Here is a 26,796-nt window from a genome sequence, read left to right as displayed (position 1 = left end):
CTAACCCAGGTATAAGGATAAGCCAACCGGTCCTTGACGGGGTCACACTCTCCTCAAAGGACTGTGTTTGTAGTCTGGAAGTACTCCTGGACTTGTTGCTTCTGATGTCAAATCAGGTACAATGCAACAGTCAGGAGTGCTTGTTATCAGCTTTGGCTGATACACCAGCTGCATCCTTTCCTGGAACCAGGGGACCTAGAAACAGTGGCACATGCGCTGGTAACTTCGTGACTTGGTTTCTGTAATGTACTCTACATGGGGCTACCCTTGTACCTAGTCTGGAAACTTCAATTAGTCCAAATCTTGGCAGCCAGAGTGGTCACCGGGACAGCTAGAGATGACCACATCACTCCTATTTTAAAATCTCTTCACTGGCTGCCTATTAGTTTCCGGGCATAGTATAAGGTGTTGGTTATGACCTTTAAAGCCCTACATGGCTTAGGTCCAACCTATTTGTGGGATTGCCTCCTTCCATACAATCCACCACACTCACTCAGGTCCTCTGGGAAAAACCTTCTTCAACCAATAAAGATTAGGTTGATGATGGTTACCCAGAGGGCCTTATCATTGGCCGCTCCCAAATTATGGAACATCACCAATCTTGACAGCTTCAAAAGAGCTGTCAAGACAGATGTCTTCTGACAGGCGTTCCCTGAATTATTTACCGGTCACCCATGGACATAAACCATTACAAGAAACACCAAAACTGTCTATTACTTTGTCTCTGACTGGCTCGATTGTTAGACTATTTTTAAATTTAAAATTTTTTAATTTCACTTTTAAAATCAAAATTTAACTTTTGATTATAATCTCAGTGATTGTTTAATTGTCATTTTATTGTTGGATGGTCGGGGGAGGGAATTAATGGGAATTATTTTAATTGTATATTGTATTTCATATTATGTTTTTGATGTTGTAAGCCGGCTGCGGGAGAGGTAGAATATAAATAAAAACTTATTATTATTATTATTATTATTATTATTAATCTTCAGATGAATTTACTAGAATGTTCATGATAAAAAAAGAAGAAGCAAACATTATGGACAATAAAATCAGGTTTGGCCACAGGAAATTCCGAGTTCAGAATTTCTCCTGAGTTGGCTTAACACTTTAGGAAATTAATCACAGACTTTGGGTTGCAGCCTAATGGCTTTGTCAAGTCGGTTTAGATCATGCCATGGGGAAATTCCCATGTTTATAATGAGGAAATAAGCCTTATCCAAAGCGATTCAAGTATCCCAGTGTGTCTACAGTATGATTGCTCAAGGAGGTTCTCTGTTTGTTACAAGAAGCAGTTCAATGATCAGGTCAAATATGTTCCCAGACTGTTGCTCTTCTTATCGTAATACCAGTGCAGAAGCTTGCATTTTAAAGCAAGTGAAGGTTTGGATTGTTGCTGAACAGAACCGGCTGCTAAACATTCTAGGGACTGTAGTCTGTTGTGGCACCACTCTGTTGCCACAACCAACTACAAACCCCATAGCCTTGAGCCATGGCAGTTAAAGTGATGCCAAATCGGATTATTTCTGCAGTGTAGAAGCATGAATTTATATTTATACAAGTTTTTTTTAAGCTTTAAGTGTGTAATGTCCTAGATTTTTCTCGAATGACCTACATTTTCCATTGTCGTGTCCTCCTTTGTGGTTATGACATCTGGTCACCCTGCTCCTGGCCCCCCTCACCATTTTGTGTTTAACCATTTGGTTCACTTTGCTCCTGTGAATCTGAAGATGAAAGAAGAGCATGGGCCTGGAAAAGACTGCTTTTGTCTGGATCTTCATTATCCTTCATGGTTTACAAAGGATTGGCTATGGGCTGCAGTCAGAATTTGTTGCCTGTGCTTCCTTCTGAATAATCTGCCCTCTTTAAAAACACTTTAAATACAAATGCTTGAACTGGATTGTGGTGCTGTGGTGCTTTTACTATCTCTTCTGACTACAGTAGGCATGGAAAAATATTGGGGAAGGCTTTGATGATGTGCAATTTTCTGTGCAAATGGCAAAAGATTAAAAAAAAAATCTTCTAGGTTATGTTATTTATTTATATAGCAATTCTGTGAATTTTACTCCGTAATGCGCCTTTAGAGCAACTGATTCTTCTGGACTGGAACATTTCTATGCAAATACATTTTACATGTAAAGTTAAAGTTTAAAAAAGGCTCTGCAATATTCTTACACCTCTGAGGATATGGTGTGGGTCTAAATCATTCAGTTATGCCGTGTGTGTATTAATCCTATGAATAATGGTTCTTTTAAAAAATATTCTGTGTCTATAAATTTTTAAATCACATTATTTTAGACGACTTAAGTGTGTCCTGTACCACAAACAAGCAGCTAGTATAAATCCATTTTAAAACAAGTTTTTAAAAAAAGATTTATAACTTTTAGTTAGGAAAACATCTATTCAAGTTATGTTTGAGAAATCATAATTTAAAAGTAATTATTGTTAGAAAAACACAACTATGGTGATAACACTTTTGGGGCCTTGGAATTGTGTGGCTCAGAAAAAAGATAAGCAATTGCTGGAACTCCAAAACAGAGTTTAAAATAAAGCGGCTAGGATGTCTTTCCCCCAAGATCTGATAAAATCATTGTAGTTCTATTTCTGGCTAGGAACTTGTGGGGTTTTTTCTCCCACACTATACAATTACAGTGCTAGAATTTCACATTCATTGCCAAGGTTCATCCTGTGGAATCCTGGGATTTGTAGTTTACGGAAAGGCATCCTGGTTATTTATTTTAATGATGGCCTATTACAGACTGCCAAAATAAAGCTGCTTCAAGTCTCTTTGGAGGTATGCTATTTAAATGATGCATGGGTCCTAAGAGCCCGGAGGTAGCACCAAAGCCACACTCCATTCCTAAGCACTGGAGTGCAGCTTTGGTGCAGGTTCCGGATTCGTAGGATGCATGCATCATTTAAACAGCATACCTCCAAAGAGACCCGAAGCAGCTTTATTTTGGCAGTCTGTAACAGGCCGATGTTTCCCCTTAAGTGGGAAGTTACACCTGCATTTATGGCTATACAGTGGACCCTTGTTTTACGCTGGGGTTTGGTTCCAAGATCCCCCGTGGATAACAAAATCCATTGATGTTCAAGTCCCATTAAATATAATGACACAACAAAATGGTGTCCCTTATAAATAATGGAAAATCCAGGTTTGATATTTGAAATTTATACTTTTTTGGAACATTTTCAAACCATGTATGCTTGAATCCATGTATAAAAAGTCTGTGTATAAGAAGGGCCGACTGTACTCATATGGAACTGTTGCCCAATCTGAAAATTTTGCCAGTGTATCATGCTGAAAGCAACAGTCTAATCCAGTGATGGCGAACCTTTTACAGACAAGAGCCCAAACTGCAACCCAAACCCCACTTATTTATCACAAAGTGCCATGTCCCTCTGGCTTTCTAGTAACGAACTCTGGCAAACTCTGTGTTGGGGCAACAGCATGTGTGCCCACAGAGAGGGCTCTGAGTGTCACCTCTGGCACGCGTGCCATAGGTTCGCCACCACTGTTTTAAATGGAATGGTATCTATTGTTATGTGTGACATGTTGTGTTATAGGAAAATATGAGCCCAACAAAAACATTATTATGATCAGTCTAGTCTGTATAGCAGACGTTCTGTAGGATTATGTGTAAAACTGTCCAGTTTATTAGGCTCTCACCATCAAGATGCAACTATGCAGATCTACATATGAGTAATCCTGTTTACTTCAGTTGAGCATACTGTACATGCCTGATACCAGTTGTGTGAGGGAACGACTTCCATATCATTTGTAAATTTCCATACAAATGCAACATCTTGCAACACAGCTGGTAGAAAAAGCTTGCCAGGAAACTATGTCCTTGCTTCCTCTCCCCAATTCCAAACCTAATCTGAACTTCTGAACTTCTGAACTGTGGGAAATCAGACCTGACTTGCACCACTTAGTTTAAAAAGCTGTGTTAGAAAAGCTGATGAAGCACCACAGAAAAAAGGTACAGGTTGAGTATCCCTTATCCAGAATTCCAAAATCTGAAATATTCCAAAATCCAAAATTGTGCACATGGGTGGCTGAGATAGTGACACCTTTGCTTTCTGGTGGTTCAGTGTACACAAACTTTGTTTCATGCACCAAATTCTTACAAAATATTGTGTATAAAATTACCTTCAGGCTATGCCTATATGTTTTGTGTGTGTTGCGTGCCTTCAAGTAGTTTCAGACTTATGGTGACCCTAAGGTGAACCTATCACAGGGTTTTCTTGGCAAATTTCTTTGGGAGGGGAGGGGGATGTCATCGCAATCCTCTGAGGCTGAGAGAGTGCGACTTGCCCAAGGTCACCCAGTTGGTTTACATGGCTGAGCCAGAATTTGAACTCTAGTCTTCATAGTCCAGAGTCCAACACTCAAACCCCTGTGCCACATATACAAAACATAAATGAATGTCGTGTTTAGATTTAGTTCCCATTATCTCATTATTTATATACAAATATTCCCAAATCCCCCCCCACCATCCAAACACTTTCGGTCTCGGTCTACAGCTCTGACCTCAGATGGCGTCTCTCCTCTCAATGATTGTCTTAAAGCAGTAATGGACTGAATGAGGAAAAACAGATTGAAACTGAATCCAAACAAAATGGAGGTAATTACAGTAGCCCCTAGATGGGGTCACACTCCCCTCAAAGGACTGTGTTCACAGCCTGGGGGTGCTCCTAGATCCATCACTCCAGGTGACAAATCAGGTAAATTTGACGGTCACAAGCACCAATTATCAGCTCCCAGCTGATATGCCATCTGCACTCTTTCCTGGAAGCTGGGGACCTTGAAACTGTGGTACATGAGCTGGTAACTTCTCGTCTCTGTAATGCACTTTACGTGAGACTACCCTTGTGCTTAGTTCGGAAACTTCAATTAGCACAAAATGTGGCAGCCAGGCTGGTCTCAGGAAAAACTAAAAGAGACCATATAACATCGATGCTAAGATCACTCCACTGGCTGCTCATCAGTTTCCGGGCCCAGTACAAAGTGTTGGTTATCACCTTTAAAGCCCTAAATGGCTTGGGTCCAACCTATCTTTGGGACCATCTCCTTCTGTACAACCCACCTGCACACCCAGGTCCTCTGGGAGGAGTTTGTTGCAATCTATAAAAACTAGATTGTCTGCAACCACCGACATGACCTTTTCGGCAACCACTTCCAGATTATGGAATGGCCTGCCAGATGAGATCTGTCACATTACCACCTTGAACAGCTTTAAAAAAGCTGTTAAGAGGACTCTCTTCTGGCAGGCTTTTCCCGAATAGATAACCGGCCACCAAAAACAGCGGAATCTGTTATTCCTTGACTTCTGCTATAGCTATTGTGTGATTTATCTGTTATTTATGTTTTAATCTATGAATTGTTTAATTGTATTTTAGGGGGGTGGGTTGTTGGGATTTGATTGTATGTTTAACATGTAAGCCACCCCGGTTGTGCTGCACAGAGAGGCGAGGTACAAATAAATGTTGTTGTTGTTGTTGTTGTTGTTATTATTATTAATATGATCCCAAGCATTTTAGATAAACAGATTCAGGCTGCATCTGCACTGTAGAAATAATGCAGTTTGACACTGCTTTAACTGTCATGGCTCAATGCTACAGAATTCTGGGATTTGTAGTTTTGTGAGATATTTAGCCTTCTCTATCAGAGAGCTCTGGTTTCACAACAAATTGCAAGCATAGCATGGAGCCATGACAGTTAAAGTGGTATCAAACTGCATTATTTCTTCAGTGCAGATGCAGCCTCAATCTGTAGTCTGGCAAAGAGAAACGCCAACTACCATGACAGACTTCCAGTATTTGATGAACATCAATTAGCAATCTTTTTGCATTATCTGGAAATTAAGTTGCTGGGATCTGGAGAACCAGAACATGGCAAAGCTATGTGGAAGATGATTACCATTACATTATAGGATAAAACAGTGATATTCTTATGCAGTATTTCTGATATTTTGGGATTTGGCATGTTCCTTCAATCTCTTCTGAACAGATACTTCCTGAATCTGTTTTGATAGTGACTCTTAGAGGGAAAGCCTTTTGTCTTTTTGGTTTGTTTTGCAAAACATCTTTCAACGGCATGAATCAGATGCTAAATTTATTGCTTTAAAAGATCCCTTTTGTTCTAGCTGTAAACAAAATGTCATACTTTCCAACACATAGATGACAGTAGTTTGTCCTGTAATGTGCAATGTTGGGAATCCTTTTGGGTTTTTTTCCTGCTGTTATCTCTCTTGTTTGTTTCCACAGAATGTCCTGAAAAAGCACTTGGCGTGTTGAGTAATAGGGTCAGCCACAACAGCTATAACTTTTTTTTAAAAAAGAAAGTTTGCAAAGAGGCCATGGATGTAAAATGATTGCATTACTGTATGATGTTGTTGCTGCTGTTGTGTGCCTTCAGGTTGAAAGCAACTCTACACTACAGCAAACCTATCATGTGGTTTTCTTGGTACGTTTCTACAAAGGGGGTTTGCCATTGTCACCCTCTGAGGCTGAAATAATGTGACTTGCCCAGGTACTACCTGATACTAATTGAGGTAACTGTCAACTAGACCTGGCCAGGAGCCAGTGTGAAGAAAAGGTCAGTAGGCACAGCAGCATCCAAGCAATTCTTTTATCAGAGTAGGTTAATGCCATCCTAGATGCTACTGGCTCTACCCATCCTGCCAAACCACTTCATATGTTTGATTCATACAGCATTCATACACCCACCTTTTTTTTGGCCAAGATACCCAAGAGCATTTAAAATATTAAAATACTGACATGAATGAAACATTGCAAAAGATTAAACAGCATTTGCTGTTCAACCTGCAGCTGTGTGGTCTTCTCAGGAACTGAGGGCATGAGGTCTCTAACATGGGCAGCTCCAATATGAGTAAGGTGGTGAATCTGCTCAGGATTTTAGTCCATCCTTTAAAGGGATGGGAGACCCTGTCTGTGAAACCACAGTTTTGGATAGCTCCTGAGTTAAAATCTGTAGTGGGTTCTTTCCCCTGCCCACTCCCACCCCCCACGTCATTGGCACCACTGCTGCTGCTTCCTTATGTCTGGTGGCTCAAGTCAGAAACCTTGAAGCATACTGGGAGAAAATGGTAAACCAGTATGAAAATAACATGCTAATAGAATAGAATAGAAAAATATATATTTTTTATTTTTTATTTTATTTTTTAATTTCAATAGACTTTATTGTGGAATTTATACACATACAACACATACACGACTGAATCTAAACAGTAAATCAAATCAAATCAAAACAAGGGGGAAAAATAAAAATAAGAAAATAAAAAATAAAATACATCTTACTTCAAACATTAAATACATTTAACACAGTCATCTCACATATTAAAAGAAACTGACCAGCTAACACTCCTTGTGTTTACCTCAACACAATTTCTCTTTCATACCATGTCTTCCACCGCCTTCTCTTTATATTTTCTGGTACTCTATTAAATCATACTATTCAGTATATATATAAAAAAAGATTTCCATTCTACTGAGCAGAACACGAATAATCTTATACATTCCCAAAGATATATTCTTATAACGTTTAAACCAAGAGACAATTTATCCTCTTTCTATCTTATCATTCTATGTATAGCAGATTATTCCCAAAACATCAAAAAGGAGCATAATTGTATATAGAGAAAGACCACCATTATCTCAATGTTATCTTTCATTTTTAACAGCAGAGCTAAGGTAGAGAGGAAAGAAAGGCACACCAGATGTTACATAGAATCTACCTACAAGTTTATACACTGTCTTATCTTAATCTAATATACTATTAGGATATCTTTCCATTTCATCTTCATGTATTCTAATACTTTTGTCCATTCTTCCTCTATTTTGCTGTATGAAATATTTTTCGTCATGCTTGAGAGTCTGTCCATCTGCATCATATCATATAGGTAACTGACCCATTCTTCTACACTGGGAGTTTCCTTGACTCTCCATCTTTTGGCATATAAGATCCTAGCAACAGAAACCATATATGTCAAGATCTTTACATATTTTTGGCTCACTTTATCTTCAAACATCCCCAACAAGATACTTTCCGGGGTTTTTTTTTCCGCTTAATATTTAACATTATATTTATCTCACCTATTATCTCATCCCAAAATTTTTTAGCCTTCTTACAGGTCCACCAACAGTGGAAGTAGGTGCCTGTTGTGCAACCACACTTCCAACAAAGATTATTTGTTTTGTTATTTATTTTAGCTAATTTCACTGGTGTCAGATGCCATCTAAAGTACATTTTGTACCAATTCTCTTTTAAATTTTGAGCCGCCGTATATCTAATATTATGTTTCCACGCTTTCTCCCATAAATCTAAATTAATAGGATGGCCAATATCTTTTGCCCAACTTAACATAGATTCCTTGATAACCTCCTGTTCAGTATGCCAAGTTAGTAATAAATTATATATCTTTCCCATGAGTCCTCTTTTACTCTCCTTCATACCTAATATATCTCCCAATTCAGATTTTTTCTCCGTAGCTCCCCATACTTTTAAGTCCTCCTTTGCTCTTTCTTGAATTTGCCGATATTCAAACCAATTTAAGTTTATATCTACTAAGCCTAGTTCCTGTTGGGTTTTAGACTCAATTTTTTTCTCTTTTATCTTTAACAGATCTTTATAAGTGGGCCAATCCCCTTCTCTATACATTTCTGTTCTATATAGGGCTTCCAAAGGGGAAGCCCATTTTGGTAAGCCAATAACAATTCTTTCCTTATATTTTTTCCAAATTTTGAATATATTCTAATTCTATTAATTTTTTGTCCTTTAACGTCATCCATTCTTTTAACCAAATCAGGCAGTTTGCTTCATAATATAGTATGAGGTTAGGAACTGCCAAATCTCCTCTTTCTTTAGCATCTTGCATTACTTTTAATTTTATTCGGGAACTCAGGGAAAAACCTCGAGCAAGGTGAATCCTTGGCAGAGGAGTTACAGAAAATAAGGACTGGGATAAGGGAAGATAATGAAAGAATTAAAAATGAGATGAAGGAAGAAATAAGGGGAGAATTACGCCAAGAACTGAAAGGGATAAATCTGAACTTAGAGACCATTGTTAAGGAAATAGGAGGAATAACAGAGAAAATTGAGAAATTACAGACTGACCAAAAACAAACAGAGGCAAAGGTGGAAAATATTGAGACTGAGCAAAAACAAATGGAGACACAATTGAAGAGACTAATTCAAGAAAAGGAAGAAGACAGAATATATATAATTAAAATGGAAAATAAACTAAGGGAATCTTCGCTGAAGCTAAGAGGAATTCCGGAGGCAGAAAATGAAGATTTATACAAATTATTGGTTCCAATCTTAGCAGATTTTGTGCAGGAATCAGCTGAAACCTTCCCCTGGGAGATAGATAAGATCTACCGCATCTCCACAAGAACAGCAAGAATCAAGTCTCTACCCAGAGATATTTTGGTACAATGTGTGCGACGTCAGACTCGGGACCTGATCATCCAGAATAGTTATGATAAAGATTTGTTAATTGATAGGAGAAGAATCCAGATCTTTAAGGACATCTCTACTAGAACGCTAAGATCGAGACACGATTACCATTTCATAACGGACCAGCTGAAGGTATATAATATACCATTCAGGTGGAATGAGATAGAAGGAATTACAGTGACATGGAAACAGAAGAAATATATTTTGGACTCTTTATCTAATGCAAAAGATTTCTGGAGTAAATATAGAAAAGATATTGAAAAGAACAAAGGGGACAGCCCAGACAAGGAAAGATTCGGAAAAAGATTCCCAGAAAGAATACAGACAAGACAAGTAACAAGAAGATTAGAAGAAGAAGAAAAGAGGGGAAAAAATACCCCATCTGATGTTACAATTACACCAATTGGTGAATGAGTTAAGTGTAAATTTTGCAAAGAGATCAGGTCTCTGTATTTAGAAGGGTAGGGGAGTGTGGGGGAGGGTGGGAGATAGGTTCTTGTCTCTTTTTTTATCTGTTGTTGTTGCTGCTGCTGTTTGCTTGGTTTTTCTGAATTCAATGCTAAAGATGAAAATAGTGTCGTGGAATGTAAGAGGCTTGAACTCATCTACGAAAAGGAGTAAGGTCTTCACATTAATAACTAAACACAAAGCAGATATAATATGCATTCAGGAGTCGCACATTATCACAAAGGACAGAAGATTAATTGTTAGACAAAAATTAGGGAAAGAATATGTATCTGCAGCTCCCAAAAGGAAAAGAGGAGTACTACTTTATATTAACAATCAATGGGAATCTAAAGAAGTCATAAATGACAATGAAGGACATTATGTAGGGGTAGAGACCATAGTAGAGGATAGGAAGATTCTAATCGTGGGAGTGTATTGTCCCTTAAAAAATAAAAGTAAATTTTATACCACATTACAGGGGAAATTAACTAAACTACTGTATGAAGACATAATTGTAATAGGGAATTTTAATGGAGTGTGGGAGCCAAGATTGGATAGATTAGCTAAAAGGGAAATAGAAGAAAGACAAGGCAAGCTTCCTAACTCCTTCTTTGAGATGGTTGAAAATCTAAATTTAATAGATGCATGGAGGCAACTATATGGGGAAAAAATGGATTTTACGTTTTACTCAAATAGGCATGATTCAATGGCTAGAATTGATATGGTATTAGTTAGCAAATCACTAGTGAGAGATTTGGAAGAGATGGAAATATTACCCAGGTCTATTTCAGACCATAATATGTTGAAAGCTACTCTAAAGGGTAAAAGGAAAAGGTTTGAATGGCGAATGCGTGAAGATCTACTTCTAGACCCAAAGATATGTGAAAGAGCCAGAATTATGATCAGAAATTTTTTCAAAGAAAATCTGAATAAAGGTGTAAGTATAGAAACAGTTTGGGATGCAGCTAAAGCCGTTTTTAGAGGTTTTTTTATTCAACAAAGCTGTAGGAAAAGGAGAGAGCAGGTAATAAATATTAATAAAATAAATACAAAAATAAAAGATGAAGAGGTGAAACTAGCAAAGGAACTAGAGAATAAAGAAATAAAGGGGAGAATTAAGATGCTCCAAAAACAGTTAGACTCATTATTGAATCAAGAATTAGGGAATAAATTGAAAGCAACGAAATTACAGAATTTTGAACATGCAAATAAAGTAGGGAAATGGCTGGCATATAGATTAAAGGAAAAGAAAAAAAAGAAATCATATATATAAAGTTAAGAGTGATGGGGAAATTAAGTCAAAACAGGAGGAAATCAAACAAGTATTTGTCAAATATTACAAATCTTTATATGATAATGTGGAACCAAATAGCGTACCATTGAATGAATGGATCTCGAAAGAAGATATTATGAAATTAGATGAGGAACAAAAAAATATGTTGGATAAGGACATCTCAATTGAGGAGATTATGGAGGCTATCCAGGAAGGAAAAAAGAATAAATCTCCAGGAACAGATGGGCTCCCACTATCATTCTATAAAATGTTTAAAGAGGAACTGGGATACCCCCTACAATTAGTCTTTAGAAACGCATTGTTAAAAAAAGTACCTGAATCTTGGAAGGATGCTAATATTACTTTAATCTTAAAAGATAATAAAGAAGCTGACGACCCTAACAATTACAGGCCCATATCATTGCTGAATGCCGATTATAAAATTTATACCTCTATACTGGCTAAAAGACTTAAAAGCTGCCTTAAAAATTTGATTGGAGAAGATCAAAGAGGGTTTCTCCCAGGGAGACAACTAAGAGAAAATGTCAGATACATTTTAAATATCCTGGAATACTATAATAGACATAATGACAAACAGGCAGGCATATTCTTTATAGACCTACAAAAAGCGTTTGATTCGGTTAGATGGGACACCTTACTAATATTATTGGAGGCAATGAATATAGGTGATAATTTCTGTAAAAGGATAAAAGAACTATATAAGGAACAAAAAGCGAGTATTTTTATTAATGGTGAAAAAACTAGCTCCTTTCCAATTAAAAGAGGTACCCGTCAAGGATGCCCACTCTCCCCCCTCCTATTCTTAATTGTTATTGAGACACTGATTAGAAAAATTAAATTGGACAGAAATCTGAAAGGACTAAAGATAAAAAAGTATGAATACAAAATAGAAGCATATGCTGATGACTTAGTAATAAATTTGGAAAGCCCCTTAGAAAATGCGGATTCTTTGATGAGACACCTAGATGATTTTGGAAAAGTAAGCGGATGTAGAGTAAACCTGAGTAAATCTACAATTATTACGAAGAATATGAAAGCAAGAGAAGACCTACTATTACAGGAGGGTACAGGTATGACAGTAAAGAAACGTGTTAGATATTTAGGGGTAGAATTGACAAAGAAATCAAATGAACTGTTCGATAATAACTATGTTAAAGTATGGAAAGAAATCAAAGGGAACTTCATAAAGTGGAACAAATTACACCTATCATTATTGGGAAGAATCTCAGCAGTAAAAATGTGTGCCCTTCCAAAAATTTTATTTCTTTTTCAAACCTTATCAATCAGAATACCAGAGAAAATTTTCAAGATCTGGCAAGGAGAGATGATGAAGTTTATTTGGGAGGGGAAGAATAGAATAGAAAAATATGTGTGTCTCCCATTCCTTTGCTATAGTTCATTAGGGCTGCATCCGCACTGCAGAAATAATCTAGTTTTAACTCCCGTGGCTCAATGCTATGGAATTCTGAGAACTGTAGTTTGCTGGGGCTGCAAAGGTCTCTGACGTGGAAGGCTAAATGTCTTACAAAACTACAGTTCCCAGAATTCCATAGCATTGAGCCATGGCCGCTAAAGCAGTGTCAACCAGGATTATTTCTGAAGTGCAGATGTATGCTAAGTGGTAGCCAATGACCCTGTTAATGCCAACTTGATAGAGAAGGAACGTGCCTGCAATTCCATGCCCGGGAGGCTCAGGCCAGCTGATGACTTGAGCTTGGGAGTTCTGGGCTGGTGTGGGCTATGCTGATCAGGTGTTCATACTAAGCTCAGCATCAAACCAAGCAGGTAATGAGGCAGAATTTGGAAAAGGCTGATGGACCAAGAACCAAAGCATTTGGCCTGTTCTTCCAAAACAGAGGAGGACAGCTTGAAGTTCTCCAGATATTGCTGGTGTACAGCTCCCATTGTTCCCCCACCCCACCTGCTGGCTAGAGCTAAAGCCAGTTGAAGACTTAGTACACTGGACAAGTGCCCAATGCAGTTCTACAGAAATTGGGCTTGTGAGGCTGTGGATGTTGTTGGACTGCATTCAACAACACAACAACAGCTGACTGGAGAATTTGGTCCATTCACCATTGCTGCCCCTTCATCATCTCTGCCTTACCTAGTCTGTAAGGGCTCTTTTTCAGAAAATTCAGCCTGGCAACCATTCCTGTGCCTGAGGGAGGTCTCATTTTTGAACTTACCCTGACATGATGGACTCCAGATGTCCTTCCACTAAAGAATATGAGGGCGGAAAATGTAACTTCCACTTCCCCTTCCCACTATTATTTTTTTGTTCTTGACAACTTTTAAGGTCATCTGTAGTTCCCCTTTCCATGAAAGCTGACGGTCTAGAGAAAGCAGCCAAATGAATGTGCAGTGGTGATTTTTGTTATTAACTGCCCTGAGGTCGTTCTCAACCCATGCTGGCCCTGCTGATGAGACATCCCCAAGACCCTCTGTCCTCCACTGCAAACTCATATTCATGATCTCTTTAATAGAATCTATCCATCTTGTATGCAACCTTCCTCTCTTTCTTCTTTCCTCTACCTTTCCTAGCATTACTGTTTTTTCCAATGATTCATGCCTTTTCATTATGTGTCCAAACTATGACAACCTGAATTTTGTCATCTTGGCTTCTAGGGAGATTTCTGGCTTGATCTGCTCCTGGACCCCTTTTTTAAAAAAACTTTTTGGCTGTCCATGGAATCCTTAGCACTCTTCTCCAGCACCACATTTCGAATGAATTGGTTTTCCTCCTATCCTCCTTCTTAACTGTCCAGCTCTCAGATCTGTACATGGCAATAGGGAGTACAATGGCTTGTATGATTTTAACTTTTGTGCTCAGTTGTATATCCTTGCTTTTTAGGATCTTCTCTAGTTTTTTCATAGCTGTCTTTGCCATTCTTAATCTTCTTCTAATTTCCTGGCTGTGGTCTCCATTTCTATCAATGTTTGATCCCAGGTATGAAAATTCTTTTACTATTTCTATTTCTTTGTTGTCTAATTCAGATTTCTGTAGGTTTTTTGTAGTCATTATTTTTGTTTTCTTTATGTTCAACAATAGGCCTGCCTTTGCACTTTCTTCCTTGATCTTTCTTAGTAGTTGTTCCAGGTCTTTGAGGTTTTCAGCTTGTATTATGGTGTCATCTGTGTTATCTCAGTTTGTTGATATTCCTTCCTCCTATTTTCACTCCTCCTTTTTCTGTGTCCAAGCCTGCTTTTCTTACAATATGTTCTGCATATAGGTTGAACAAGTAGGGTGATAAAATGCAGCCTCGTCTGACTCCTTTGCCAATTGGGAACCATTCTGTTTCTCCATGTTCTGTTCTGACAGTAGCCTCTTGTCCTGAGTACAGATTCCTTATCAAGACTATCAGATTTGTTGGCACTCCCATGTCTTTAAGGACATTCCATAGCCTTTCATGATCTATGCAGTCAAAGGCTTTGCTGTAGTCTATAAAGCATATGCTGATTTTCTTTTGGAACTCTCTGATGCACTCCATTAGCCATTTTATGTTTGCAATATGGTCCCTTGTGCTTCTTCCTTTCCTGAATCCCACTTGGACCTCTGGGATTTCTCTCTCCATGTATGATTGGAGTCTGTGTTGTAGAATTTTGAGAATGATTTTGTTTTCATGGAATATTAGTGCTATGGTTCTATAGTTGTTGTCTCCTTTTTGTAGATAGGGATACATGGTGATACATGAACATAAAAGGAAGGGGACACCTTACCCAAGAGGCTACAAAACCTAGAACTGTCACTATTCCTGTCCTCTAGGTAAGACAATAGTTTGCCTGTATTATTACAGTGGGCCATGTACATTTGCTAGGGTTAGGGGCGCAAGATCCCCATAAAAGTGGAAAAACTACAAATAATAAAACACTGTTGTTGTTTTTTAACCTGAGAGACCACCTCTCTAGGAATTGCTAGGCCCTCCAGTGCAATTCTGTGATCAATATCTGCTGGAAGCTGACCATAGAATTGCTCTGAAAGATTGCCAAATACCCAGAGAAGTGTTTTTTCTAGGAACCTCTAGGTCTTCCAGCACGACTTCTGGTGGACATTGGTGGATATCAAGCTGGAAGACCCAGAGAATGAGATCCCTAGAGAGAACACATTAATCAAATCTGTGAATAATCAAACCTGCAAAAGTCAAAGCTGCAAATGTGGTGGGTTGACTGTGTATGTAAAAAGCTGGTTGTAGATGTAATCCAAGAGGAGACAAAGCTTGACAGACCATAGTGGCTGCCAACTTTCACAGAGCAGGGCTAACCTCTGCTGCATCCATTAAAGCTACTTCACCTTAAATTTAAGTGACAGCCTAGGCAGGAAGAACTCAGCTATTCCTACAGTTCTGTCAACCATGCAGCCTTCGGGGGGGGGGGGGGGAGAGGCAGTTTAGAAGTGCAGTAAATAAATACAGTCAGCTCTCTTTATCCACAGATTTTTGTATCCACAATTTCAAGCATCCACAGTTAGAAAATATTCTTTAAAAAGTATAATTCCAAATAGCAAACCTTGATTTTCTATTTTATATAAGGGACACCATTTTGCTATGCCATTATATTTAATGGGACTTGAGCATCCATGGATTTCAAATATCAAGTTAATGTTTCAACTAATGTTTTGGAGGTGACTTCATGGGCTGCAGTTCCCCATCCCTGTTCTAGGAGCACCCTTTCCCAATCATAAGCCTGGCTGTATTTTTTCTGCAGAAAAGCTGCTGACCTAGCACTTGCAGGGGAGGGGACACCACAGATAAGAAATACACAGAGACCATGATATGGAAGAAAAAGACCATCACTTTATTAACTACAGCTAACCGTAGGGGTTGGCCCGGGGCATGGGTCAGCATTTGGCATCATGACCAATGTGACTGTTGATCAATGAATCCCATTGACTGCTCATGGCTGGGCCCCGGGATGAAAAGGGGTCTCTGGATGTCCGAACTCCATCCCTTGTCACTGTGGGAAGCTGATCAGGGGTTTGTCCCTGCATTGGCGACCCCTTCTCCATCCCAGCACCCTGGGTCCCTATGGAACTCTGATAATCTGTGCTCTGTAGCATAGATAGCCATGGTCACCAGACCCACAACCCATGCTACCGCCCCCAGAAAGTTGTGACAGCAACACCTGCAACCCTCCTGCAGAAGTAAACCAAAGTGGGAGTGTAGGGTGATACAAGTCAGAATGATGCCCTCCACTAAGCCACGTGGCCATAAATAGGTCCCCTGACCAATTGGAAGGGGCCAGAAGTCCCCTCTTTCCGGTGGCTGGACCAATCAGGGCCCACTTCCAGCTCCCGGTGCATACTGGGACTTGTAAGCTTGCCGGAGCTGGAAGTCTTCCCTTCCTGCTGCCCTGGCCAGCCAATCTGAGCCATTTTCAGGCTCCAGCAGCTCCTAGGAAGGTGCTGGCCGAGGCTGGGGACTGGGGCCAGGAGCCATGGCAGCACCACAGTGCTCCCCCTCGCTACAAATTGGCCAGCCCAGCGAGTCGGGCAACCTCACTTCTACAAAAAAGGAACAGCATAGATATATAAAACTCACTGGGCAGCCCTCAGGAGGAGCAGCAGAGAAAAGAGTAGACCTTTCCCAGAATCTGTGTTCTGCTGGAACAGCACAATGAGATGGCAATGTATTGGTTGCTTGTAAAGGCTTTTTTTTCTGATAAGAGAGTAGGAGAGTGAAAATGAAAAGTCATACTAACCAGCTTGTTTCCATGGAAAAGGAGGTGGAGTGTGTGGAGTTGCAGTTTATCTTGACAAGATGCCACACACATTACCTACATACAAGGTCCTGCCCCAAAGTGTGAGGTCTGTTCATGGGAAGAAAGGGGGACTGAGGGGTCACCCTCAAGACTTTGGCTTCCTTGGAAAGAGGATGTGAATAGCCATTAGGTTTTTGTAAACCTCTCAAAAGGGAGAGGGCATGGGGATTTATGTTTGTCCCTCCCTTATGCTGTGTCTGAATATGAGGGGAGGGCGCATGGGATCTTTCGAGTTTGAGTAAATCTCCAAAGAAAGACTGGTACAGCAAGACATATTCAGGCTGAGTCAAGTGCTGAAGTGGAAGCACTGAAAAAGAGCTATCAAGTCCAGGGCTCCAGACTCTGTAGGGCAAGGATGGAGGATGTGTGGCTCTCTGGATGTTAATGTACTGCAGTTCCCATGAGCTCCTAGCATGAACTATGCTGGGAGTGATGAGAATGTAATTCACCAACTGATGGAGAGTCCCAAACTGCCCATAATAGTGAGACCTTTTCTGTAATCCCCTAGAGCAGTGGTTCCCAACTTTTGTTCATTTGGTAGTCTGTTCCCATAACTTTATCCTTCATGCTAGAAATGTTTGAAACTAATATAGTTGCTGTTCTTTCCTGTTAAGCCTAGGCTTCCATTAGCTTTTTTATCTGCTGCATCACATTGTTGATTTATGTTTAGCTTGTGGTCTCACAGCAGCTTCAGAAGTGGAGAGTAGGATCCTTCTTGCTCCCCATTTCCAAAGCTGGGGGTCTTTCCATCAACGGCCATACAAGAATCTCCAGCTTCAGGAGTGAGGAGTAAGGATCCTTCTTGCTCCCCAATCCCAAAGCTGGAAGTGTTTGCTTCAAGAAGGATCCTATTCCCCACTTTTGAAGCTGGAGATTCTTGTATTCCCATTGACACAAAAGCTTACAGCTTTAGGAGGAAGGTGTTGTATGCACATTGAGGCTTTGGCCTCAGCCTTCAGGAGGGGGTTGATGGGATCTATTCTTGTGCTCTCCAGTCCTGAAGCTCAAGGCTGCCATGTTCACATTCACACAACTGCCTCCATCTTTGGTTGGGAATAGGAAGAATTACCAAGGAGTGGTGATGGCAAACTCTCAGATATGGAGAGCTGAGTGTACTTAAATTTTAAAAGTTGACTTTACTGGATTCTGTCCATTGGGTGGGGAATAATAATAATAATAATAATAATAATAATAATAATAATAATAATAATAGAAGCAGCAATAACAACATTGAGCTCTATTTATTTTATTTAAAATATTTATAACATACCTTTATAAAACTATATAACAGCCATTAATAACTGCTTTGAAGGGTGGTGGACTCTCTCTCTCTCTCTCTCTCTCTCTCTCTGGCAAGCAAGGCAAGCAACCAATATCAACAACTATCCAAACCAGCCCTCCTGAGCGACAGCCAACCCCAAAGACATTTCTGAAGAAGATACTGCCATATATCAGCAATGGTGGAAAGCCACCATGAGTGCAGGCACAGATGAGTTGGCAACAAGCACCACAGAGAGCTGCCTTTCTCTGCCGTCCTTTGCTCCCTCTCTTCTTTCCATCCCTCACTCTGCCAATCCCCATTCTAGCCTTAAGGGAGGAAAAAGTGGTGAGAGTGCTAAGGAAGGACTGGGAAGTGGACTCAGAGGAAGTAGTTGCCCAATTAATGGCACCACTTTGAGCTGGCACTCCATCCCACTCTCTTCTCACCTATCATCAGCTCTTGTCGCTTCACTTTTTTACATGTGTGCCCAGTGGAAATAGCAGCTCCTGCTTTGCAGTCTCCTCTATTATTATTATTATTATTATTATTCCACCATTACTTAAAAAATTGCATACCCATTAATGTCCTGATGTGTATCCCAGGGGGTACATGCACCCCTTGTTGGGAACATTTATCTTAGAGTTTGGAGGGGCAATGGAAAACATCTGAAAGGGTGTAAGGCACAGTATTTTGCAAGGAGACTGACAAGTCATGTAACTTAGGGTTTTTCTAGTGTTCTTAATGGAATCTTGGAATTCCACTTATCTTCTAGTTATAATCTTAAAAGCAAATGTTAGCAAAGAGCAGGGTAAGAGAGTGATTGCCCCTTAAAGTAGAGGATCTAAGCTTCAGCTGGAATTCAAGGTACTGTACTTGTAAAATGCATTTGAAGTCTCAAGATTCTTCAGAGTCAATTTGTTTGTGACAAGAATCTCCATATTCCAGTTGCCCAAATCTGGGCATCTGATTTGCATATTATGCAAGTTATTGTACCCATGAATGTTATTAATATTCATTTTAATCATGTAAATCCAACCCATCAGTTTCATCCCCCCCCCCCTCCATCACTGTGTTTCAGCTTTTAGCAAGTCCAGGAACCATGGAAAGTGTTTGTCTACACTCTGAGTGTAGTTTAATCAGATCTTTATTTTATTTTACTTTACTTTTGCAATCCATTTCTTTACTGGTGATACTGGCTTATTACGAATAATAAGAGAGGGATTGGGTGAGAGGATGAAAGGGGCAGTTAGTGCCTCCCCGCAACAAAGAAGTGTTCCAATTTGCCGAAAGGAGGCAGTTGTGAGGCTTTTGTTGAAAAAGCCATCCTTGAATCTTGCTATAATGGATAATTATCAGCCAGTGTCCAATCTACCACTTTGGGCAAGGTATTATTCTTCATTCATTCCCTCACTCTTAACTTCACTGGTGGCACAGTGGTACTGGTATTGCAGCCACTCACTTACAAGCCACAAAGTTGTGAGTTCAATCCCAGCCAGGGGCTCAGGGTCAACTCAGGCTGACATCCTTCTGTAGGTTGCTAAAATGAGTACCCATCTTGGTGGAGGCAATTAGCTTACACATTGTACACCACTTAGAGAGTGCTTAAGTGCACTGATAGGTGGTATAGAAATGTACTTGCTATTGCTATTCATGTTGCTAACTGAAAGCAGTGGCACCATTGCTGCTGCATGACAAGGAGTAGGAGAAGATAGGGGTAAAACAAGATGGAAGACCCTGTGACCATTAAAGAAATTGAAATGGTAATTTTGCAAGATCTGTGTGCAAAGAATGTCAATGACCATTTCAAGTACAATATTAAAAACGACAAGCAAACTGTATTTCAGCAATGAAATAATTTAATCAGTGTACAAAATGTGTACAAAAATATTTTGACAGAGTTGGACATTATTGTTCAATAAATAAGATAAATAAAGGCACATGTTATCTCAGATACAAAGGTACAAACCAAATGCCATTTCTGTGCATGGAATTCTCTCAAGTTAGAAGAGGTCCAAGCTACTCTTTTACAAACAGTTGAAATAAATACTTCCGCCACTTATATATTACAATTTTAACATTCTGTCACAAAGAATGCCTTGTATAATAAATAAGAGTTCAGATTTGGCTATGTTAAATAAATAATAATATTAGTATACCACTCACACAGGAAATAGTATACATTTCAAAAAGGCTCTTCATGATTGCTGCAGTGCCTGGCACAGTATACATAGTTTTCTCCCACTGAGTCTCACAACAACCCATTGAGGTAGGTTTGCCTAAGAGATAGTGACTAGCCCAAGGTAATTTAGTGAGTTTCATGATTGAATAGGGATTTGAACCTGTATTTTCTCCTGAGACGGACACTCCAACTGCTGCTGACTCACAACAAGTAGCCTTGAGGCTCACTCTGATTCACGATTTGTTTTTTTTTTTTTATTTATGCAGTTAATGCAGTTGTACTAGTTGTCTGCACATGCCCCAGAGGAACAGGATCTGTTGCCAATTTGCTTTGTTGTAATAACAGTTGGTGTGATGTAAGCACAGCTGTACCGTCCTTTCACCTGCGTTCACCTATGTGTTCTGCTTTCCAAACCTTCATTTTCCACCTCATCCTTCTGCTTCCATTTTTTTAACCCGTATATTAAATATTCTTCTCAAGTCTTTCTAGCAATGCACTTATCAAATAAATACATACATAAGACTCTATATGTATATTATATATCTTCTTGGTTATAAAAGTCTCTTTTCAAAAAGTAGGCTTGCTTGAAATGGCTCAGTTTCTTTCAATGAAGCAATATGGGAGAAACGCTCAGTGGCTTTCCTTCTATTTGTGATTAGACATTGGCTTGAGCCCTGGAATAAAGGAAAAACAGGAAGACGTTAGAAGCTGGAAATGTTCATTGGAACACAGTGAAAAATTCTTGGTCCAATAAAGATCTAATTCAATTTATAGGAAGCAGAGTAACTTGGAAAAGTTACTTTATGGAGGACAAATTGTAGAATCCTTAGCCAACAATAAAGTGCTTTTGTTGGCTTGGGGATTATGGAAGTTGTCATCCAAAAATAACTTTGCCAAACTCTGAATTTCTGATGAAAGAAATATTATGATACATTATCTTGTTTATCAATGTGTTCTGATAATCTCTAGTCAGATGTACTCAGTTGTAGAGGTATCAAATCTCATGGGAGACTGCTTATCTGATTTAGTCAATGACTTGTCTCCTGTGCAAAGATGTTTCATTTTGACCGCAGTTAGGACATTATTAAGATTCCGAAGTATATTAACTTTTGTCTGGTGTAGAGGCAAATCTGCAGTGTGGCAGAAGTGGCAAGAACAAACAAAAAGACATATTGGATCTACATGGTACAATACACCAAGGCGTTCCTTTGCTCAGCCTTCATTCAAATGTTTATCTTGGGGTAAGCATCACTGAAGTTGGTAGGACTTATTTCTGAAGAAACATGCAAATAATAGTGCTTTAAAACTGAGAAGAGAACAACTTACTTCTCCAGGATGGCTTTGATGATCACCTTCACCCAGTTTGCTGTGGGTTCCAAACAGACCTCTCTGCCGTCATTGAGAGTAGCACTACAACACACACAAAAAACACCCCAATAAATGTCAGGCATCTATTTGATCTATTTGATAAGGGCTGCTACTGCTGCATTAAAAAAATGCAACCAGTTTTAGTTCTAGTGCCATTGATAATATTGATCATTGGTATCTTATTTCCCCTTTCTCATAACTTAGGAAAAATCCTAGGGCCCGATTCACTGGGAAATTCTCCCACAGAAGGCCTGTTATGAAATACATGAAAGCTGCAGAATACTGCCTCATTCCTTTCAGGGAGAAGGGGGGAATTGCATGGTAGAATGGCCTAGTAGACTATGCCCCACATCTATCAAGAGAGAAAGAAATAAACAATGAAAGCTCATAAGTATACTTACATGACTTCAACATTCTTGCAGTGGGGCCCACTTTGGGTTAATTTGACATCTTTAATGTTTCTGGGATGGATGAATCTGGAATGGGTGTTTATGCACTGGCACCGCAGTTCACTCCCCATCCGGGCTATTGAGGCGCCTGTAAGGGAATAGAGGAATAGAAAGTGGTTAAACATGTAACTCTTAAGCAGTGTTATTTTAAAAATCAATTTATAAACCGTTTCCCAAAAGCTTCTCAGTCTTGGTTTGGACTTTAAACCTAGTTCAATGTCATTATAAAAGTGAAGGAGCCCGTTTCGTAAAAACAAGATTCAGCAATTCCTTGCAATAAACTGCTATAGACCTCTGTGTGACTGAGGTTAATTTCAGTTAGCACATTAATTGATGCTATTGGCCATCATTAAAAGAAGTTTGATATGGAACAACATATATATCTGGATGCAGCTAAAAGTCCATCTGTCAAACATTCTATTTCCAGTGGTAAGGTGTCAGATCATATGAGGAGTATGATGGTTATGGACTTTCCCTGTTGTGTGATTCCAACATCCAGTACTTAGAGGTATAGTGCTTTGGAAACCTGGAGGTTCCATTTAGCTACCATTTCTAATACCTGCTTCTGGACCATGAATTTGTTGCATAAAAAAGAAATTGAAAAAGCCTGACACAAGCTAAGAGGGAGACACTAAAATGTATGGAAGACATTTCTGAGTGTTTTCCACAAGGGGTCAGCAGTTTTTTAAAGTTCATAAAATCTGGCTACGCTGCAGAAACAGCTGGAAAACTGTTCCTGCATTATATGCAGTTACGTCCTCTCTTTACAAATGTGGTATTTGTAACAGAGGATCCTGACGGAAGCACGGTCCCCTGGGAACCTTAAATAAAAATATGCAGAAATGTTTTTCCAATATAAGTAGCACTTTAAAGCGAGAAGTTGCTTACCTTCTGTCAGAGCTGCAAAGGCCAGGAAGAAAGCCAGAAGTGTAGCAATAACCTTGGTATTCATAGTGAGGCAAATAATGTCTTTCTTGGCTGTGGTCCTGAGAGGCAGCAGGAGGCTTGTTTGCCTGAGAAGGTCTGGGCTTGACTGATAGAGCTCAGCAAACCCTCTGGCTTAAATACTATCATGCTCTCGCAAGTAGCGTGTCAGAGGAAATTCCCAAAGCCAGCAAGACACTATCAAAAAATGAGTCATTAGCAAATCTTGCGGTAACGTATCTTCCGATTGCAATGTGGTTCCTGCGGGTGCAAAACACAGTTCAGTGCTGCCTAATTCATTAATTACTTCTACATCTTTTGAATTTGTAATCGATTTAACAGCATTTCTGGTGGGTTTTCAAAGAAGATTGTGCTCATGTCCAGCAGATTATCTAAATACAGGAAGCCCCCACCCACTCAATTTATATATTGTCCCCCATGACAAACAAGATTAATTTTATACAAATTTTCTACTGAGATCAGAAGAAGGTTATTTTATTAAGCAAGCAGTGCAACAATTTTTGCAGTGCCATGTGCAAATCTTAAAAGTTTGTTAAACAGATGTAATATGTATAATATAATCTCAAATCTGTATAGATGGCTTTGATAACGGTTAAAGATTGTACAATGATGGCCGTCGTATTTTACCATACCATCAACATTATAATATAGTTGGGGGAGACTAAAGCTAATGAAGTATTACCCCACATCAGTTCAATATGATTAATGGCATTTTGTAGTTTAACTCTATGCTTGGATAGGAGATATGATTGTGATTTTGAAACTATATGTCTTGATGTGGTGCTTTCTATTACAACAATATGATAGAGTTGTTGAGAGCTGTGATGGCAGCCGACTCATTGTTGGTGTCTGCTCCTGATCTGAGTTACTATCCTTGCTTTTATCCTTATTTTTTTCATAGCTCGTCATTTTGCTATACTCTCCAATTGCCTACTACATGACTAGTTGTGTTTTTTAACCTGGAATTTGTAATGTGCGGCCACCTGGCCGTCATAAAGTTACTCTATTATTGTCCCCCATGACAATATTTGAGTGCAAAATACTAGAAGAGTGCAAAATACTAGAAGAGTTACTGGAATAAGGTAGAGAAATTTTTGAACTGGCTTTGGTCCACTTTAACTTGGTGTCTTGTCCCTAGAAATATATGTTTGGACTAGGGGAGGGGGAGACAAAATGGTGACTAGCAGATGCATGGGTTTCTATTCTGCAGTACTTTCAGGAGATTATTGCACTGCTTTTTCCCCCAGTCTCAGTACGGCTGAAACCTTTGAAAAAATTTCAAACATGGGTGTTAGTGCACATCTCCGTGCCCAGTCCAGGAGCATCATGTACTCTATCTTGGCATCCTGTACCCAATTCGTACTTCTTTGGCACTTTTTGAAAGAACTTGAGTTTCCTGTTCTTTGCAAAGTACAGGAGAAGCATGGATTAGGTAGAGGATGCCATTATTGGGTAAGCGATGCCTCTGGACTGGGCACAAAGGTGCGCCATAACACCCATTTTACAAAAAGTTTTTAAAAGTTTCAGCCCGTGCGGAGGCTGGGAGGAAAAGCAGTGCGATAATCTCCTCAGCCTTTTGGTGTTAAAACATTTAGTATTGCTGATCTTATCTTCACCACTGCTAGAAGATAAGAATTGTTTTTACTCCTATTGCACTAATTTATTTCTAGAAAACCTTTAAATCTATTGGCCTTGGACTTTTTAGGTGTAATACACACAGCTCAGATTTGCTTTCATTGGGGAAAATCTAACACGTTCCAACAACTATTAATGAAAATGTCAGCTGTTCAGTTGCTAACTGGAATAGCTGAATGAGATTCGTGGATTTAAAATGTCAGAACTGATTTTTATTCAAAGTAATACATATTTTACTCTGACCTGAAAGGTAAGGCAATTGTTCTCTTCTTTATCCTTGGGATATTTTAAACTTCGGTCTGATGGTGCTTACCAGAAAGGAATATATTCATGAAAAAAGGTGCACATCTATAAATAATGTTTAATGAGAATCTGACCTTTAGATTTATTATATTTAGCTTTTTAAATTTCTATAGACCTTCCATAGAATTTTATAGCATGTTTTATCTGCTTTGTGTTATTTTGATATGGCCTAAGGGTTAATCAATAAACAATATGTACTATGTACTATTATGGGAATCTGACCTTCTTCTGTTACCGAACAGAAAATACCCTGAGTTAGTTACAGAGAAGTCTCAAACATGACATTATCACAAGAAGAGTGGATTTTCTAACATCCCAAGTTCCAAAATGTGATTAAAACATGTACTCTGTAGCTTGACTTATAGTACCATAATTAATACGTTACACAATACAGTAGCAGTTGCAAATATTGTTATTTAGTGGAAAGAACATTGGGTCAAAATAGTGTGCCTCTGTCTAGTTTCAGAACAAGAAATCTCAAAGCCTGGGTCATTCATGTCAATTCTAGACTTGAACCCACTGAAGTTCACTTTTGCCTCATGTAGACTAGAGTCTGTGCTCCTGGGAGTTTTGAGTCTTCAGAGATGGCATTCTTGTAGCTACTGCATTTATTTTACCCACACCATTTTTTTTTAAAATTGATATACAGTACTAAAATTTTGGAATCCTGGGAATATTTTTGGTTAAGTGTGTTTGTGTGTCTGTGTGTGGTAGAGATAAATAGGCATTTAGTTTCCAATTTTTATATGTAGTACAATAGGTATTTGCTCTTTAGAATTTTAATATGGATGGGACTGTCCTGCAAGCAAGAGTGGGTTCTTTTGAGACCAAGGTGTAGAAGAACCAATTACTCAAGATGTGTCACATTAGATGTGAATAGTGTGTTTGTTTTGTTCTGCACAGCTGGATATGATACTGACGGTTCAGGTGTGGTTTACATACGATAACACAATTGAAAACAATGTAATGTGCAAACAGGTCAGTGGGTCATCACCATTTCATCTTACTCATTTTAACTGTCATAATATAGCAAGCTTCTCACTTCTCAAAAGAGCACTTCTGTGTAGGAATGTGCAAATGCATGATGTCAGAAAGAAATATTCTTGGTTTATCTGTTGCCTCTGTAAAGCATAACTTAAAATGAGCTCTAGCTCATGTTTGATGCAATTGGTCACTTTGCTGTTTTAGCTGATGCTCTCTATGTGTTGCCCCTGCTCCTTCATTGCCGTATACCCCCTGATCTACTAGACTGTAGTTGATGGCTGACTAAGAACAATAATTTAAACTACGTAAGGCATTTCTTCTTCCAGAGATCAATCAGGGTGTTGCAAAACTGCTGGTGAATTCCCTGGAGGACTTTAAGGAACCATTCAGGTTTATCCATCCCTGAGAGTCTGCCATGAAAAAACCTGACTTATCTTTTGCTGCTCTTGTAGAAGATGGATGCCCCCAAAATGACCTCTGGGATTAGACAAATATATCCCCAGGAGAGACCTTTTTCAAAACAGAAAATGAAAGGGGAGAGACATTGATTCTGCAAGGAAAAGGCGGAATATAAATAATAATAATAATAATAATAATAATAATAATAATAATAATAATCTGCTCATTTTCTGTTTTAAAGCAAGTCCTGAAACATGGTGAGAATGCCTCCTATGTCCCTTAGGTACATTTTGG

General features: G+C 39.1%; 1 protein-coding gene across 1 annotated transcript; it reads right to left on the bottom strand.

Moving 5' to 3' along the window:
* Positions 1–20,685: 20,685 nt before the first annotated feature.
* LOC121934343 (interleukin-8-like) lies at positions 20,686–23,259 on the bottom strand. The gene is made up of 4 exons (XM_042474747.1): positions 23,125–23,259; positions 22,189–22,324; positions 21,746–21,829; positions 20,686–21,093 (listed from the first exon to the last, which is right to left on the bottom strand). Exons 1-4 carry the CDS (start codon positions 23,186–23,188, stop codon positions 21,075–21,077), a joined length of 303 nt encoding a protein of 100 aa, XP_042330681.1. The 5' UTR covers positions 23,189–23,259; the 3' UTR covers positions 20,686–21,074.
* Between the last annotated feature and the right edge of the window lie 3,537 nt (positions 23,260–26,796).

Source organism: Sceloporus undulatus, chromosome 6 (genome assembly GCF_019175285.1).
Source record: "Sceloporus undulatus isolate JIND9_A2432 ecotype Alabama chromosome 6, SceUnd_v1.1, whole genome shotgun sequence".
NCBI lineage: Eukaryota > Metazoa > Chordata > Lepidosauria > Squamata > Phrynosomatidae > Sceloporus > Sceloporus undulatus.
This window is presented reverse-complemented; position numbering and strand designations above follow the sequence as displayed.